Here is an 18065-nt window from a genome sequence, read left to right as displayed (position 1 = left end):
GTATGTACTAGTACTGTAATGTGGTGATGGTCAGTGAGAGAGGATATCCTTAATATGGGCATCTCAGGCACACAGCTGTGACTGAGAGCACATAGAGCCCTCCCATCAGCTGTTTTGTTTTTGAGGGGCAGTCAATCACATCAAAGTTCTGCAGTAGTACTTTTTAGGAAACCCCACTTTAAAACCTGATAAAGATTCACATTGCACAATTGTTATCAATCGATCAACAAACTATCATTCATTTACATCTAAACATAGTTAACTATATTAATTCAAGTTGGTATCATGTCTGTGTCCAACCATTCAGGGACTCATGCCAGCAGTTTGGCCCAACTCTATGGTGCGAGAACTACTAGCTTCAAGAAAGCAGGTGTGAAATAAACCAGCTTGTTTCAGCCCAGTATGTGATAAATAAGAATTATTTTGAGCTGTGAATCATTCAAAACAGTTCTAGTTCAGTTAGAGAATAAAAAATATGGAGCTAGTCAGCACACAAAATTTCAAAGTATTACTTTTAGGTGGCTTATTCTGCAGCGGAACATTAAATGGAACATTAAATAAGAGTTAGAGTATTTATGCAAAACTAAAGAGAAACAAACTCGAGTGAAATGCATAATGAGTGACTAACATAAAGCTCACAACTAAAGTCTGGCTGGTGCTGAGAAGGCTCATGCCCCTTTGTGGGTCTTAAGGCGTGAGATAAGAACTGGCTCAGTATCTAATAAAATTTAACAGAGCCACTATGGGAGCAGTAGGAATTTAATTTCTCTCATTGCTGATATGTGACTCTCTAAGACAGAGTGGGCTAAACGAAGGGGGTGAAAGTGAGTGTGGGAGTTGCGAGAGAGAAAAAGAAAGCCAGATAATGAGATTAAGGAGGAAATTACAAAGAGCAAGAGGGGTATGCACAAGGTATTGGGAAATTGAGAGACTGTAATACAGAGGCAACAGGAATGAAGCTGAAGGAAAGAGGAAGGGAAATGGAAATGCAGGATCATAGAGAAAGACGAATGAACATGCAGGGAAATGGCAAGGGGAAGGAGGGATGGACTACAGGCCTTTTTATTGATATAATCAGTCAGGAAATAATAACACGAGTGACTGAATAAGAAAACCTCATCTCACATAATGAGTATTCTAATCAAGAGATTACATTATCTCCCATCGCAGAGCCAGGGGACAGTGGAGGCCCTGGCAACTGGGTGTTGGCAGTGGTCGAATGCAAGTGAATGGTTTAATGTCTTATATAATGATGCTGGTACAGCAGAGCAATTATAGTGCATGCCTATGCTGTTTCACACCCTAGAAACCCATACACACACCTAAACATGCCTTCATTTGTGCATCTATGCATGCCAGCTGGAAAAAGAACTAAAGTAATTGGAAGCAGAAGAGCCCTAGTGCGTGAGTTAGAAATAGATGGGTTTCCAATTTAGCATTCTGTCATTTTATTTATTTTTACATTTGTGTGATCAGTAATGAAAGTAGCAGTAATATGTCCAATCAATTACCATGGCAACATTAAAGGCATCCAGGTAGACCCTTGGAGAAAGTTTCTTCCCTGTTTTTATAGATTCCACTCAAAAAGAAAGAAAAAAAAAAACCTGCTGTGTTCATATTTTTTATATATGTATTCACACTGCATCTAAATAGATCCATGAGAACAGCCTATTAATATTAAAGAAGAAGCATCTCATCCACTCTAACAATATCAGATGCAGATAAGTACATGTGTAGTTATCTTTTGCAAATCGGTCGGAAAAAATGTCATAAATAACAATCACCCAATCAAGGATGAAACACAATCAAGGTGCATCGGTGTGTTTTTTTACCCATTGTTAGGTATAAACACAAACTGGGACACAGACGCATGCCAACTGTCACAGATTTTCCTCTGAGAGTCACTATCGGGTCAACTGAACAGCTGCTCACCCCCCCTCATCCAATCAGACAGGAGCAAGGATCAAGAACTGAGCATAACTACACGCCAATTAAAGAACCTTAAAGTAATCCAAGCAATCAAGCCTCCTCTGTATTTTTCTCTAGCTACTCTTTGCTGACAGACTGAATGTCATCCATCACATTGCTGCCTGTTTCTCTACTGATTAATTTACTATAAGTGAAAGTGCTACAAGATTGCTATAAGAAGGGGGTTGGGGGGGGGGATAAATCTAGAGTGAACAAATCACTGTGGCACTGAATGAAAAATAAAAGCCTGAGGGTATGTTAGCGTGGGAAAAGAAAACAAACAGGTCCCATTTCTAAACAGATAAATAGCCCAATAATGGTTGTATACTTTAAGTTGTAATGGTACATGTAAGAGCCACTGTAAAAGGATAATATATCTCAGAATAAATTACAAATCTATTTTAATCTACTGGCCATAAAGACATGGTAAAGTTAAACTGTTTCATATTATTCAAGTTCCTCAGACAGATGACTAAAATATTCCTAATTATTCTGTATAGCTTCATTTTATTTACATCTGTTTTTGTACACTTCATTGTCAGATATCGACTGCATTTCTTTTATCATTGCTGTTGCCAACTAACCTGCAGTACAGTCTGGATCTTAGCAGAGACATCTGCTTGCTCGTACAGCTTGATGCCCTCTTCTTGGGCCTGCACCCCGATGTGTTTCAGGTGGGTAAGCACCACACTGTGAGCCTGGGCCACTGCCTTGAACTTGTCGAACAAGAGCTCAAGCAGTTCCAGCAGAAGCCTGCAGAGGGAGCCAGACAGAGCAGAAAGGAAGAGAGGAAGAGAAGGGAAGGGGTCAGGAGAGTCAGGAGTAAATAGAGACACGGGGAGAGGATAGAAAGGAGAAAGTGAAGTACGATTACAAAAATTTCAAACAGCATTAAATGGTATATTTAATTGTTTTATTAAAAAATAAATCTGCAGTATAATGTTTATTTAATAAGCATTTCACAAGGATCTTTATTGTCTATACAGGCACTAAAATAGACAACCAGCATTACTTCAACTGGGCACTTTATTTGTTAGGAAAATGTATGTCTTCTGCAGTAAATCACATGACTTGAGATTTCCATGTAAGTAAAATAGAGAGCTACAGGTGTTCTAAGGCAGCTTGTCAAGGTTATAGAATTATTTCCTACCTTTGACAAACAATCCCCAAAAGTGAAGACCACTCTGTCATGTTTGCTTAAACTTCACAATTAAGAAAATCCATTAAAACTACTGCGGAACAGTGAAAGGTTTGATAATAGTATGATCCAGGTTTCAAATTATCTTTCTCTAGTATGACATTAAACAATACAAGTACAAGTACAACAAGCTACTGCGAGGAATGTATGCAAATCTTTATAACATCAAGGGTGAAAAAAAGCTCATCTAAACTGTCCAAAACAGCAGAAAAATAACATACAGCTAATAACAGATAATCTACCCATGAAAAAGACCATTGAGACCACTTCAAATGACCAATATTCCAGGAAGCCGTTTTCATTTACAGTTTTCCATTTAACCGGGACCAAAAAAAACAAAAAAAACAAGTGAGCTTCCCAGCCTGGACTCAAATGAACAGGCACTCTCATTACTTCTAAATGGCTCTGACTGAAGAAGAGAGCACAGCCAAAACCAAACTGACCTTCCACTTGATCTGAGTGCTACAGCCTGGATGGTCTCATCTACACTAATGCTTTCATCCAGACTTTGCTACATGTAGTTTCTACACAAGGGCAAAGCTTTCAAGGTAAAGAGGGAACACAGGTTACATTAGTTGAGCGTGAATGGCTTCCTAGTGCAACCAAGCTAGGAAGTAGCAGTGTTAAAGTTAAATTTAATCACTATTTGTCTAACGTTGGTCTTTCGGTACTCTCCTCTGCCATTTAATTAAGTTTTATTCAATTGAAAGCAACAGAGAGATTTTGTTTTATTGCAATTTATTTCAGTATTTTGTAGCTTGTCCGTTTTTTGTAATGTTACCATCCTCAGAGTTTTGGGAAGCAGCCAAGATTTTCGGTGAAGGTATAAAGGAAATACAGAGGCAAGATGCATGTTTCAATGGGGACCATTTTGGTTGGTTGTCTGTCACTACACCCACAGTAACACAAGCAAATGTTATTAATGGAGAGAAACAGAGGAACAAATCACTATGAGCTGTAACTCCGTGACACAAAGACAGGGACCTTGAAATGCCAATGACTCTCATGTATAAACATGAAAGACTGACAACAAAACAGACATGTAAGATAAATGATATATGATCACCAATCTCCAAAAATATAAGCATAAAAAAACTACATAATCATGCATACATGCATAAAGTTGGGCACCCAAAAGTTACGGCTCTGACTTTGACAGTGCTTTTTTTGTTTAATCCCCAAGCACACTCTAACCACCCCGGCCCTTACACCCACAAACACACCTAGCTACGTGTAGACGGACAAACAAAGTGTAAACAGTCCTCCTCATTATCTCCCAGTGGAGTCCAACCTAATCCATATTGTCTGTTCTTTGAGACCACACTTCTCATTTCCTCTCCCGATCGAAGTTGACACACACGGCTGATGAAGAACCAGGAGAAATGGCAGGGAGCACACAAAGACGTAAAGTCTCCAGGACTGCATGTGTTTCATATTGGAAGGACAACAATAGTATCTAAATTAGATTACCATCAGGTTGGTGCTAAGTCACAGATAATTAAATTATTGTTAGAGGTCTAAAGAGTGTCAAAAGGCTCCTCTTGAGATATTAAATGTACCAGGTTATCTCAGTCATCCTGCTGTCATAGACAAATGGACACACAGAGCAAAAGTTGATTCACGTGGAATCAGTCTTCCTCTGGATGATGCCAAGGACCACTAAATGGGAAAAATGAGTCCAAAAAAAGTCCATCCTATGTTCACTGTGGTTTTCCTGTTTTGCTTTGTTTTGTTTGTTTTCTTAGTTTGAATTGAAAATACTGTTATTAATATTCTGTGTTTTATTGGAAAAAACATCCTCACTTTAAATCATTTTTCTTAATCGTTTATTCAGATTTCATTTAGAATCTACTATGTAATATCAGTATCAGTATTCACCTTGTTTACCACTATCATCCCATCAGCAAATAATGATGGAAGAAGCTGATGTTTATTTGTTATGCCCAGTAAATCCTGCAGTCTTTTTATCTCTCATCCAGTAAGAGAAATTTGTATTATTACTGTTATTTGAGACACTGAAACGAAGACTTGAAAAATAGAAGTTTCTGATTGTTTTTGTTGTTTTGTTTTGTTTGTTTGTTTGTTGTTGGTTGGTTGGTTGGTTGGGGTTATAACAGCAAACACAATACACCAGCAGCCAGAGATCATACGTCCTCCAATCCACGAACACATGCACTGGCTATTAACTAGCTGTAATTTTAAACATAAGTACTGCAGTTAGCCCAGAAGCTCAAGAATCACTAAAACCTTAAGAAATATCATTGGATTAGGGTCATGACTTTGGTGCATGAAGACGGAAGCTATATGAAGTAGATCTAGATGCAGGAGTTGTAAAGGAAAATAAACTTTCAGTGAGGTGGTCAGTGAGGATGTGAATGAGAACATAAACCTCCAAGAGCAAGCCACACACTGCTGTTTATGCTATTAAGCTCTTAAGTGTTGCCTGCTAATCTGCAGTACTATAAAATATAGTGTGCAATATTCAAGACCATTGTTCTCTACAAGTGGTACATTGGTTGGAGTTTCCATAGCAACAAGCATTGACTTTAAATTGAAGTGAGCATAGGGAAAACTAGGTGTGTACGCATCCAAATACAAACACACACACACACAACCTCAAAGTGTTAAATGCTCACACACGTATACTCATGAAGGCAACTTAAAACAATCAGCAAGCAGCAGAACTGGAAACAAGCTACATGGTAGCCTATTACACTGAGGTCAGACAAGATTCAGTAGGCAACAGAAGAAGTAAGGCAGACAAGGCTGGAGAGAATATCCCTGACAGAAAACAAGACGTTCCTCTTAAATGGTTCAGGATCAGTGGACTGAGACCTGTGCTTCTCAAGTCTGCTCACTGTATGTGTATGTCTGCAGGAGCTGACGTGACTGCTTTTAAAATGTAGCAGCCCTCTACGGCAGGTGTGAAATTGTTTGTGTGTGTATGGGTGTGTTTAGCCATGACTTGTCTACGTTTAAAGCAGCAGAGTATCTGTTTTCATGGTCTAAAGCAGGTGTGTCTGCAGTCCTAGCCGCTACTATGTTTCACACCTGGTTGACTGTCTGACTATGAACACTATGGGACTGCATTCTAAACACACTGACTGTTGCCTTTACTGTCAGCTCTAAGTATAACTTAAGGATCCACTCTATGCAATAACAAAAGTGAATGCTGACTATAATACAGTGAATATTAGTATAATTAATATAATGTTGGGTGCTTCCCAAAACTCTGAGAATGGTAACATTACAAAAAACAGACAAGCTACAAAACCCTGAAGCTACCGCATCAACAGGAATAGCTTTTACCAATCATTAGGGAGGGAGGCCACATTTTATTCAACACCTTAAAAATTGAGGCTAGAAAAATATTATGACTACAGAAGAATAAACAATGGGATAAATGATGGGAATGCAAGTGGGAGCTTTGTTAGTCTTTTTAAGGTAAACAACAGTAGCTGCACATTGTTATTTACACTGACCATTTTGGCATATAGTTCTAATGCTACTTACCATCCCTATCAGGCAAACATTATCATTTCAAAAGGACTGCTTTCATCTTTCCACATAACAGCTTATAGTTCCCCTTTTATGCCCATCTACTGTCTGAAACTCCCTTCCCCTCTACATTTGCTATTTAACCCTTTAAAGCCTGAAATGTGATCCAACTGCCAGAAAATTTGAATTTTCTGAAAATAGAGTTTATTAAATCATCTGAAAAATTGTTTTTTTTTAATCATTACATTTTAATTTCCATACATGACTTTTAATTTCTATTGTATGTGCTAAATATGCCTTTTTTTAAATGCTTGAAAAAAAAAAGAAAAAGAAAATGTATTGTGCAATTTTTGTGCAGTTTAAGGGATTAATATTAACCTTCAGCTTCATATTTTCTGATCTGTAGCAAATCTCTTTCATCAGTTATTCTTCAGCAGTGCATTACGCCATTACTTTACCTTGGCTGGCTCTCCTGGGCCAGGTTTTCTCCCCTTTGGTAAGCATGGTCTGCTATCTGAGTGGTAGACCTCTTGACAATCTGTTTCAGCTCAGGTTCCAGCCGCTCCATTATGGCTTTAATGGTCTCTGGAAGCTTCTTCAACTTGGCCAGAGCCTAAAGAAAATGAACAATATGCCAATATTTTTACTTCAACCAAATGACAGAACAAAACATTAAGTTTACAATTAATAGCATGCGTCATGTGTGTGCACATGAATGTACCCTGATAAGGATGCCCATGAACTCAGCACTGTTCTCCTCTGGGTCCCCCTCAGTAAGGTCTGACTGGTTTAAGTCCCGAATATCTTGCTGCAGTTCATGCACTAAAAGAGGTATACGCGTACAGACACACTTGTTACCATATAGTGTACATTATTATATTTGTACAAGCACACAGATCCAATTATTTCAGTGATAGATAAATGTACAAAAATAATCAAGAACAACAAATAAATTCAGTTTTACACCACTTCGTTATCTTTTAAGAACACAACTGCACCTAACCCCACCCTAATCCCCTTTTCATCTGACTTAGTAGACAAATTGAGAAAGGCAGTATCGAGCGATGCTCTAATTTCCATTAGATGGGGCCTCCCAATTCCCCATCAAAGCACGTTAAGAGAGTTAATGTTTATGGCAAGTTAATGGACTTTGGGTGTATTTCCTCTTTTCAGCCATTGCAACTGTAGTTTGTGTAATAATTATGACAATTATCATCTACAAATGAGGTGCTCTAATGCTATTAGACAAAATGGCAAGCTAGGGCATTGATGGAAGCCCGTTGCTGTGTCGTGACCACAGTTGTTAACATGACGGTATATAGGCACTTACTGCCTGCTGGCAGCTAATTGCCAGTGTTCTCTTTGCATAATATTGAGAAAACTGTGGTTTAGCTATTACTTAGAGGCCTACAGCGTGGGAGACTTGAGCAGATATTTAAAATGTATTAGTGGTAATTTGTACATTTGCGTATTTATGTTTTTTGAGGTCATGACATACACATGCATGCTGATAAGCTGGGCAGAGTAAATAACAGTAGGTGGAGTAAATGACATGATTTAAATGGTAGATGGCTACCTAGGAAATGCTAAACACGCAAAAGAAGAGGAAGAGACAAAGACTGAGAATGACTGAAAGAACCGCTTTATAAAACAACTGCTGAATGGCACAGAGATGTTGACTGTACCATACCTTTCAGGGAAACCTTGCCCACAGATGGTAATTATATGCTAATGCTGTTGTTAATCTGTCAGTTGATGCAGCAACGAGATAAAAATGCCTTTGGTATGTACAGTATGGTGCATTGTTGCCTGGTATCCACAGAGCTAAAAACAACACGATGAGTTGCTAACTCAGAATGCCAAGAGTGGGTGTTGGAGAGAAAAAAAAGTGCCAGGCTTAATATAAAAACTCAGAAACACCAAGGGAACACCAAGTTATTGCTGGATTAACTTTTTTCATTATCTTCTTGTTTGCGTTCCTCTGTGCTCTGCCTGGAAGGAATGTGGCTCTGACTGTACGCCCCTACAACCAAGAGAGGATTCATACATTTCTGAATACAGTCTACATTATCAGTCTCTGTTACGGCGCTGGTTAGCAGTTTGAGGGTAATAAATGCTGCTCCCTGCTGTGAAGGCACACACACTGGGTGACTAATGGTACAGGTAGGGGGGCAAGATGATTATAATGTTAGCGAGAGAGATATATGTTGTGATCATAGCTGAAGAAATGTGGGTGTGAGCCGTGTATCTCTGCAACAAGACATTTGTGACATGTTTAGTCTTTTGTATCAAAGTATGGATCAGTGGTTTCTGTATGCATTCAGTGTGTACGTATCCATAATGACATGCAAATGGATGTAATTCAGTGCAACACTAATGACTTCATTATCACTAAGAATATCAGCATAGTGAAAATAGCATAGCAGGATAAAATTCACACGCAATGTTTTTGGATGAAACCAATAAAACTGCCAGTTGATATCTTCCTTTCTCTGGTTTTTCTAATGTGTTCAGTTTTAATCGAGGGAAAGCATATGATTTATGGTTTTTCATGAAACTAGGTTCTACCTACGACTTTGTTTTCAATATATCTTTTCAGCCACCACCCTTTTTTTTTCCGTTACTGCCTCTTCTTCCCTTCCTTATTATGATCTTAAGATCATACCACTGCTGGATCCAGGTGTGCTAAACTGAGATGAATCCAAAAGCTTGCGTGGGGTAGACAGGCTGCCGACATCTAACACAGGTATTGGAGATGCATCTTTGGCCATGGAGCTGTGAAGAGGAAATAAAACACCAAAAACCAAATCCAGGCATTAAATGGGTCTCACATAAATATGTGACAAAGATACAAAAAGTTTAGTACGTGCAAAGAGAAATACAAATGCTAAACCTCCTCTTCCCTAATGAAAACAATCTACTGCTAAAACCAAAAGCCTTGCATCTCTGGGTGGGATTGGTGCTGCTTCCCAATGAGTCATTTATCAAGCCTTAAACCGGAGGTGGAAGCAATCCAGGTCCTTTAAGTCGAACAGTATAAACACAGTCTGCCTGCTAAGTGGGTGGGGTGTATGGAGGCTGGCTTGTTGTTAGAGGCGACCTAATACAGGAAGGCCAGGACCTGTCACTTGCTGACCCTCAGTAATAAATCACTGTACCACACCAACCCACTGCCACCATAATTATTGCACCTCACACACACACAGAATCCCTACCATTGAACGCCACAGCATCAACCGTGTGTTCAAAGCCATTGTTTTGCATTATACCTAATAAGCTGTCACAAAGGTAGAACTTAAATTATTCTCCTTGCTGCTGCAAAACCTACCATCTCATTCATGTGATCAGTGGTGTTCAAAGAGAAACTGTATATGTTGTCATACTTTCAGTAATTGGCAATGGACATTGTTTCCCAGGTTTAAAACTTGGTTTGTTCCCTGGAAACCAAACAGTACAACATATATATATCTCTGATGTCCTTACAGAGGTACCCATAATGACTGCAGAACACCTAATTAGTTACGAGTAAATTACTGCTGTTCGGCTCCAACAATAAACATTTGCAATGCTTCTCATTCTTTTGGATCTTCCCAGCACACTGTACAAACAATGAAGCAGAGCAACAAGTTATATGAGGTCTAATTGTTTTTTTTGTCTGTAATGGTCTTGGTTTCCATGCAGTAAATAATTGGCAAGTTGTTCTTGGTTGTAGCAGCAATGGGATAACTTATAATGAAGGCACATCAGTATGATTTCAACTTTGAAAAGTTTAGAAAAACACACTGTAAAGGCTACATTTATGTTGACTACTTAACAGGCGAGTAATAAAGGCTTTCGGTGCCTTGGACATTTTCCAGCGTTTCATTCTAACACTGTAATGATATGTGTAACATTCTTCAGCATGGGCAGCTATATTGGAGCAAGTATATGAACACCAATGTTTATCATGCAAATGAAATGAAAAGAAAAGCTGTGACATTTTTGACCACAAGTCAAGCAACTGTACTAAATGTAAGGCCTTGCACTCATGAATTAACAATAATAAAACAGTCCAATTTCTGTTCAAACAGAACATGGCCCTTACCCTGGAAGCCTAGCAGCATTTTTGTCCCTGTTTTTGAGCCCCAGGCGACTTGTGGACTTGATGTACAGATGGCGGTGCAGCTCATCAATGAGCACCAAGTGTATGTTGAGCTTCTTGGTATGGAGCTCCAGGCGCAGGTCTCCAAGGCCCTCTACTTGCAACAAGGGGCCTTCTAAGGACTCCACAGCTGTCACCTACATATAACAGATTACAGCCAAGAACCAGTCAGACAACCTCTACCAAAAGATAGCTGTGTCTGGTATCAATGTTTTGTACTCGAAAGAAGGTGGCAGAAAAGACAAGTCAAAAGTGGGGGCAGGAAAGAAATGACAGAAGCATCTAAGCTATATTAAGTATCCCCTCATGTTTCTACAAAACTACACACTCAAATTATAGGCAAATTGCCAACAGAAATTTTTACTGGGAAATTGAATATGGCCATCGCTCCTTGGTAAGAAGCATCTGCCCAGACTTGCTGAGAGGGCAACATCATTGTAATAGCAGTCCAATTGTCCTGTCAGGTTAGGAAGTCTTTAAAATAAATGACACTTAATCTCAGAGAAACTTCCTCGGAAGGAGGAAGCAATAGTGAAGCTGGTGAATAAGTGTAATCATTTCTTTTCATTTATATATTTAATTGAGGATGATTTTTTTTGTATCCTTCAAAAAATAAATAAATAAGTAAATAAAGTATCACCATGTGCTCCTGATTCATGACCTATATTTAGCAAATGTCATGCTTTTTCCAACCTGCTCTCATAGTTCATGAACAACAGTTATGTTTTCATGATTAAATATGCTGGTCTACATGTGTGTTAACCCATTTTATGTGCATATCTGAGTGCATTTCAGGGGCAGCAACAACCAAATTCACTGCCGATAATATTTGATTGGCCAGGGCAGGACAGAAGGGAATGGAATGGGGAGAGCTGAGCAGACTACAGGGCAGGGAGCATGGGTCAAGTATGTGTTGATGCAAATGAGAGTCACATTAGTGAGAAGATGAGCTAATGCACTGCGTGATCAGCCTGCTTTGGCTTAATATAATGTCTGATTATCTGTGTATGTAATTGTATGACTGTAAATCATTTAACGTTTATGTGTTTGTGTGAGAGTGAGAGTCAGGGGTGGGGATAGGGGTAGCGATGGTGGGGATCTCATTATCATTGGGCTGGGATGACAGAGGAAGCCTGGTTAACATCATTACATTAGGGGGCTAGGCCTGTCACCATAATGAAGAATATGAAGCCTCTTGTGAATTTGCTAAGAAGCCAAAGGAATGGCAAAGGAGGAGAGGAGAGGAGAGGAGAGGAGAGGAGAGGAGAGGAGAGGAGAGGAGAGGAGAGGAGGTTTTCTACAACCAAAGTCAGTCTGGTTTTTAACCAACCCCATGGGATCTAAGGCTGCCATTCAATAGTACACACAGAGCATAGTCTGAATTCTAATTGTCAACCCTTAGAGATAAGCCTCAAACAAAACCCAGGCACACACAATGTTGAAGAGAATAAGCTATGGTAGAATAGTGAGAGAGACAGAGAAATTATCCCCTAAAAATCATCTCCCCTCCACCATCACACAGGATCTTCCAAGTACCACAACAAGACAAGACATGAGGAGGCATCTGGAGAAGTAACAACAAAACACAGATGTATACAGATGTATATATCCTGTGAAGGCACTTTGACAACCCAACCACAAACTGTAATATTTGTGTGTGTGTGTGTGTGTGTGTGGGGGGGGGGGGGGGGGGGGGGGGTCTCATTTAAATACCATAATTCTGCTTTTTTTTTATGCACAAGTAATTACTTTAACAAAAACAAATATAATCCCACTAATGTAGGCTACAAAAGGGGTGATATCAAGATGAGGAGAAGATGGTAGACTTCATAGCCACTTATCTCTTAAACAGCAAATATATAGCCTCAAAAAGGCTGACATTCAAGGCAGAGCATCTACACCCTACATTTCAATGCATTTGAGTCAATTGACAATTCCCCTTTTTATATATATATATATATATATATATATATATATATATATATATTGTGCATAATTCATCAAAATATTTTTTATATCAAATACATTAGATAGGCTCCAATACTTTCCTTGCATCTCCTCTTCACATCCTGGGAGGGGCTCGGACATGTGGAAGAGACTTAAGCGAAAGATGGAGTCACATTAGTATAATTATGAGCACCCTTCTAAAGAGGGTAAAAATAAGGTAAGATTAAGTTAATTCCTACAGACTCTACTCCTGGTGCAGTACAAGGTGTGATCAATACACAACGATTAGTGTACACTGATTTAAACTTTTTTATTCCCCCTTTGAGACCATCTTCTCTGGCTGTCCACACCTAAATTTCAAAAAGTTTACTCGGGAAGAGGGATGTGTTTCTGGCTACCACCCAGGAGTTTTCAGAAATTTTTATCTCAAGAGTACGTAGTTTCCAAGTACAAAAGCGATCAGATCAGAGATCAGATCTATGACCAGGGTCATGCTTGCCCATGTTTTCAACACTCAAGTGGTTGTGGACCTCAGGCATCTGAGGTAGAACATCTGGGGTTAAAGACATGACTTGCGGTGCATGCTACAGTTTGTGAGTATGGCTAAAATAATTGCACAAAATCTTCACTTAACAGCTTCCCTAGTTGACAGAATTGCTTTCCTTTGAGTTTCTCTTCTTCTAAAAAATAAAAATTAAGTTGAAGGAACACTATTTTAAAACACTGGACGGGATCCATTGTGCATCAGCAGAGCCATGTTTGCTTCCACTGAGAAGTTGTGCAAATCTATATAACTCCACACCAAAAATCCACAAAGTTGACCTTGATGCCCAAATCTATCTCGGGTATGAGTTTTCAATCACTACTCCATGAACTTTTTGACCAATATTTTTTAACAGTTGAGCACTGATACACATTATATTCACAGACAACAAGAGTTAGATGATTGTCAGATGGTTAGAAATAACAGGATAGTTTTTATGTAAGACTTGCTCATTGTCTCTTGATCTTAAAAATAAGCTGTCTGCCGGCCTATCACCTTGTGCTGAGATTGCTGTTTGACATCTAGGTGTCCAGTATCTAAAAACATAATTTCATTTTAGCTTACACGGTGCATTTATTTCATCATGTCAATAATAAATCATGTAAAATTAATTTAAAGTTTGGTGGAATCATTCAAATAGGTTATTTCAAGGTAATTCCATCATTTTATAAACATTAGTAATGTCCTTGGCCAGAGTCTTGTTTACTTAAAGTGGACTGTTCATACATAATTCATCCCTGAACTGCATAAATATGTCAACCGAGCCAAAGGTAAGAGTACATCCAACACCATTTTGATATGTAAAAGCAAATAAAATGCCATCATCCTGATCAAGTAGAGCACATTTGACAAGAGACGAGACAGAGGCAAAGCATCCAACTGACTGTGAACTTTCCACAACCTTTTTTAAAACATGCTGTACTGACTGAGCACAGGCTGAATGAAGTTCCACTTCTTTCCACCCCCACAAAGAGGATTTTTCATGGTCCTATGGGTGCACCATCATTCTTCTTTTTTCCTCCTCCTCAGATAACCCCATTCTAGCAAACTAATTATTACCAAAGTCTGGAGGCAGACGTGCGGGGGTGACAGAGGAAGGCAGAGAGAAAAAGGAAAGAAAGGTAAGAAACAGAGAGATCACAGAGCTTGGTCGTTTAGTCCTCAATGCCATCTTTCAGCTCCCCTGCTGCGCATACTGCAAAACATACATCAAAAGACATGCGTACACGCAAACATACACACCTGCAGCGCCCTAACTGATGTGGGTTGCACCCACTGGACTGTTCAAGGCTAGAAAGAGGTTCTTTTAAGAGATGAGAGGTGCCAGGAAATCAATCTTCAGCAGCAGCACTTCATAAATACTGGTGTTTATGTGTGCATACTGTGCACACCATGGGTCCCTGCTTGATATGTCGATAGAAACAAGACAAAAATCTCTTCCCTTTTCCATTTCTCCCTTTTTCCATCCATAAAAAAAACAAGCAAGATCAAACATGTTTTAAAAAAAGGACATATTTCCCACCAATCTTTCTGGGTTTTCCATTTTTAAACACTGTATATCTCACACATATTAAGGCACAAGATTACACTTCTACGAATCCCATCTTCAGCCATCACTCTACTCACCAGCATGTCTGTGGCATGAAGGTAGTGCTTGCTTGCCATGTAAGTTTCCAGGCGTTGAGGGACCTGCTTGATGCTTTCGATCTCATCCAGCAACTGAAGAACATGCTTGTGCTCGATGCCTTCTATCCACAGCTTCCTCAACTCGTCTCTTTTACAGTGAAGCAGCATCTTACAAGACAGGAGGTTCTCCTTGACCTGTAGGACAGATTGAGATGTCCAGTGACACAGAGCCATATTCTAAAACTCCATATAAGTAGGCATTTGATGACAGTGGGGATGGAAAAACAAAACTTTCTTTTAACAAGAAGAAATCTCTGGCATAAACAGGTTAAGGGAGGGTTGCTTACTGCTTCAACAAGCTGGCGTAAGGGGAAAGAAAGCACAGAGAGACAATGCATTTGTCTGCCATTTACAGTGTTTAAATTAAATACTGCCTTAGACGCTCATCAACAGACATACATTTTTATTAGGTGTAGGCGTCTTTGAAGAAGAAAAATGAGCGAGACACTTCCTTAACACAGTCATTATTTCTCTGTAGTTATTTTGTAATTTGTTACATAAGTGAGCTGAATGTATTTACAATTAAGTTAAACACCTTTTACACCAACACAATTGTTTTCAACTGTGGCTAATCAACTCAGTGGATTTTAGGTTGAAATTAGGCAGTTAGGCAGCTAACCTGGGACCATACAGCAATTAGGATACAAGGAAAATTTCATTAAATACACTTTTAATGGCAAAGCACAGGTATAATAAAGTGCAATAATAAACAAAAATAATTACAATTGAACTCAATTTATTTATTATACAGTCCTCTTGGTGTGCATGTCAATTTTTACAAATCTACAGGTTATTTTTCTCTGCATTATACTCTCGGTGAATCTCCACTAGCTGATCACACTGGCAGCTACTGCCCACAGGAGGTTCGGGGAAACTGAGTTTCTGTGCTGTCGGTACAGTGATTTCCCCAATCACAATACCTACACTAATTCCCTAGAGTGATTCCCCACAATGACTGCTACAGCAATGATAGTGGGGAAAGACATGGACGAGCAATAATACGGACCAGCTCATTAAGCTGTTACAGAGGGTTGCCACACTCATACTTCCAGGACCACACCTTGACTACACTGAAACCTCAGGACTTTTCAAGTGGACAAGGGAATTAATCTAAGCATTACAAAGAAATGTAGCAGAAATGCACTAGTTGTGATTGAAAAGTGGGGCTATCCTGGACATTTTACTGTAACATTTCTGTCGCCTGAATATTGAACTGCTAGCTGTTGAAATGCATCTGTATCATTTGGGAAATTTGTCATCACACTGTACCATCACAGCTAGAGTTTTGAATGGCCAACAATATACGGTTTGACTTATATGGGAACGTGTTGCTTTGGCATGCTCTTGAAAGTGCTTGACATCAATTTTTGATGTTTTAATACAGATGGCGATTTTTTTTCCAAACTTAAGCAGAAAAATCATACCACTGAGAAAAAGACAAGTAATGCTCATGTTCACATCTTTGGGCATTTTAGAATCATAAATTAACTGAATATGTGTGTCTTTGGACTGTAGGAGCAAACTACAGCACCTGGAGAGAACTTAAGCAGGTACAAGAAGACCATGAAAGTTCAGTAGTTTAAAGACAGGACTATATCCACACATTTTGGTTGCATTAGATTACTCCTGAGAAAAAGCAGCACTGAGGCATTTAACATCATTCTGCTGATTGTAAGAATACTAACTTGAGCTAGATGCTGTTAAGTGGGCAATATTAGTCTTAGAAACTTCAAAAAAGGTTAAAAAAAAAAAGAAGATAATACTCACATAAGAAGTAGTTTTGATGAATAAAGAGATAAAGAAAAATGTATGAAAACAATATTTTTTTGTTAATAACAAAACTTGGTGCCACCATTCTGAAGTCTATCTAAAAAACACGAGTCTATGTTTGTGTACATCCCTCTCCAATTTACCTGTTTGATCTTGTTGCGGGAGCTGGTGATACGCTCTGTGATGCTCTGGTAGGTCCTGATGGCAGTGGTGAGTTCGGCATAATGCTGAACAATCAGCTCGTCTAAATCCCGATCACACGTCTCGAAAGCCTCCTCCAGACGACCCTTCTCCGTCTCCCTGTCCTGCACATCATCGCTACTGGATAGAGTCCTGCATCAAACAAAAAGGCAAGGAAGAAATATTTTAACCCACAAAGGGAATCTGGGGGAAGCATTGTTGTTTAAGAGAAGACAAAAGCATCCCTGAATTCAAAAATGGAAATTGTATTTGAAATCCACCTTACAGTTGAAAAAAGAAAAATTAATGATATATCAGTAAGAGTATGGATTTTGTTATATGCAATTACGTTTGTGCTTTTCATACATTTTTTTAGGCAAGACTAAAACTATATATAAAGTAAAGAACACAGTTTCCTGTATTACAAAACTGTGGCGCTATTGGATAAAAATGAATAAATAAAATAGTGTGTTGCATGTGTAACAATGGTGGTTGCAACGACGATTGCGATGTGTGCCTCGTTTATCATGTTTATGTTTTTTCCTTCGTTATGACCTGCAGAGAAAGTGTTGTGAAGTCAATTCACAACAATTAGCAACTTACGGTAAGAGACATATAGAAAAGCCAGCCTACCAATAAGCAGCACCTTGCTTTGCCACGATTTTTTCTCAATTTCTCGTCAATATTTATTAAGAAAACAGCCGCTTTCCAAATAATGGTGAATAAAATAATTAGTCGTAAGTAACACTTAAAAAGAATCTTGGCTTGAGCAAAAAACAAAATAACTGCTATTAAGATTTGCCCATATACTAACTCAAATAAAATAGGTGAGGTTTAACTCTCTCCATTTATTTAGCAAAACAGGAAGGATGTAGCTAGCTACAATGTAGCCTTAGCATTAAAGGTAGCTGTCAAGCCATATCTGAGAGCAAATGCAAGCACAGTTCAAGTGTCTCTGACGTCTTACTCGCACATATAAAAAAAACTTAACATGTCTTACCTAATGACAGAGATGAGAAGACCAGAAGGGTCTTTGTTTTTGCTAACTGCACTCCTGTATCTCCCTGTATCAGCTGCCATTTTTCCAGCTGCGGCACTCAAACAGGAAGACAGAACCGCGAGGCTACACCGAG

The 18065-nt window shown here is 38.9% G+C and overlaps 1 protein-coding gene across 1 annotated transcript; it reads right to left on the bottom strand.

Moving 5' to 3' along the window:
• Nucleotides 1-1761: 1761 nt before the first annotated feature.
• Nucleotides 1762-18065, bottom strand: LOC120735737 (exocyst complex component 4-like). Its single transcript, XM_040035348.1, has 8 exons — nt 17933-18065; nt 16896-17085; nt 14923-15117; nt 10749-10942; nt 9330-9439; nt 7386-7486; nt 7123-7277; nt 1762-2721 (listed from the first exon to the last, which is right to left on the bottom strand). Exons 1-8 carry the CDS (start codon nt 18010-18012, stop codon nt 2532-2534), a joined length of 1215 nt encoding a protein of 404 aa, XP_039891282.1. The 5' UTR covers nt 18013-18065; the 3' UTR covers nt 1762-2531.

Source organism: Simochromis diagramma, unplaced genomic scaffold (genome assembly GCF_900408965.1).
Source record: "Simochromis diagramma unplaced genomic scaffold, fSimDia1.1 OVJJ01000816.1, whole genome shotgun sequence".
NCBI lineage: Eukaryota > Metazoa > Chordata > Actinopteri > Cichliformes > Cichlidae > Simochromis > Simochromis diagramma.
Note: the sequence above shows the minus strand (reverse complement) of the source record. Positions and strands in the feature narration are given on the sequence as shown.

What these genes read in the sequence shown, in the direction of transcription:
- LOC120735737 (XM_040035348.1), bottom strand. Translation starts at nt 18,012, where the DNA reads ATGGCAGCTGATACAGGGAGATACAGGAGTGCAGTTAGCAAAAACAAA. An exon ending in CTTCTCATCTCTGTCATTAG is followed by an intron (nt 17,086 to 17,932) that starts GTAAGACATGTT and finishes TGTTTGATGCAG; the next exon opens with GACTCTATCCAGTAGCGATG. An exon ending in GCCCAGGAGAGCCAGCCAAG is followed by an intron (nt 2,722 to 7,122) that starts GTAAAGTAATGG and finishes CTCCCTCTGCAG; the next exon opens with GCTTCTGCTGGAACTGCTTG.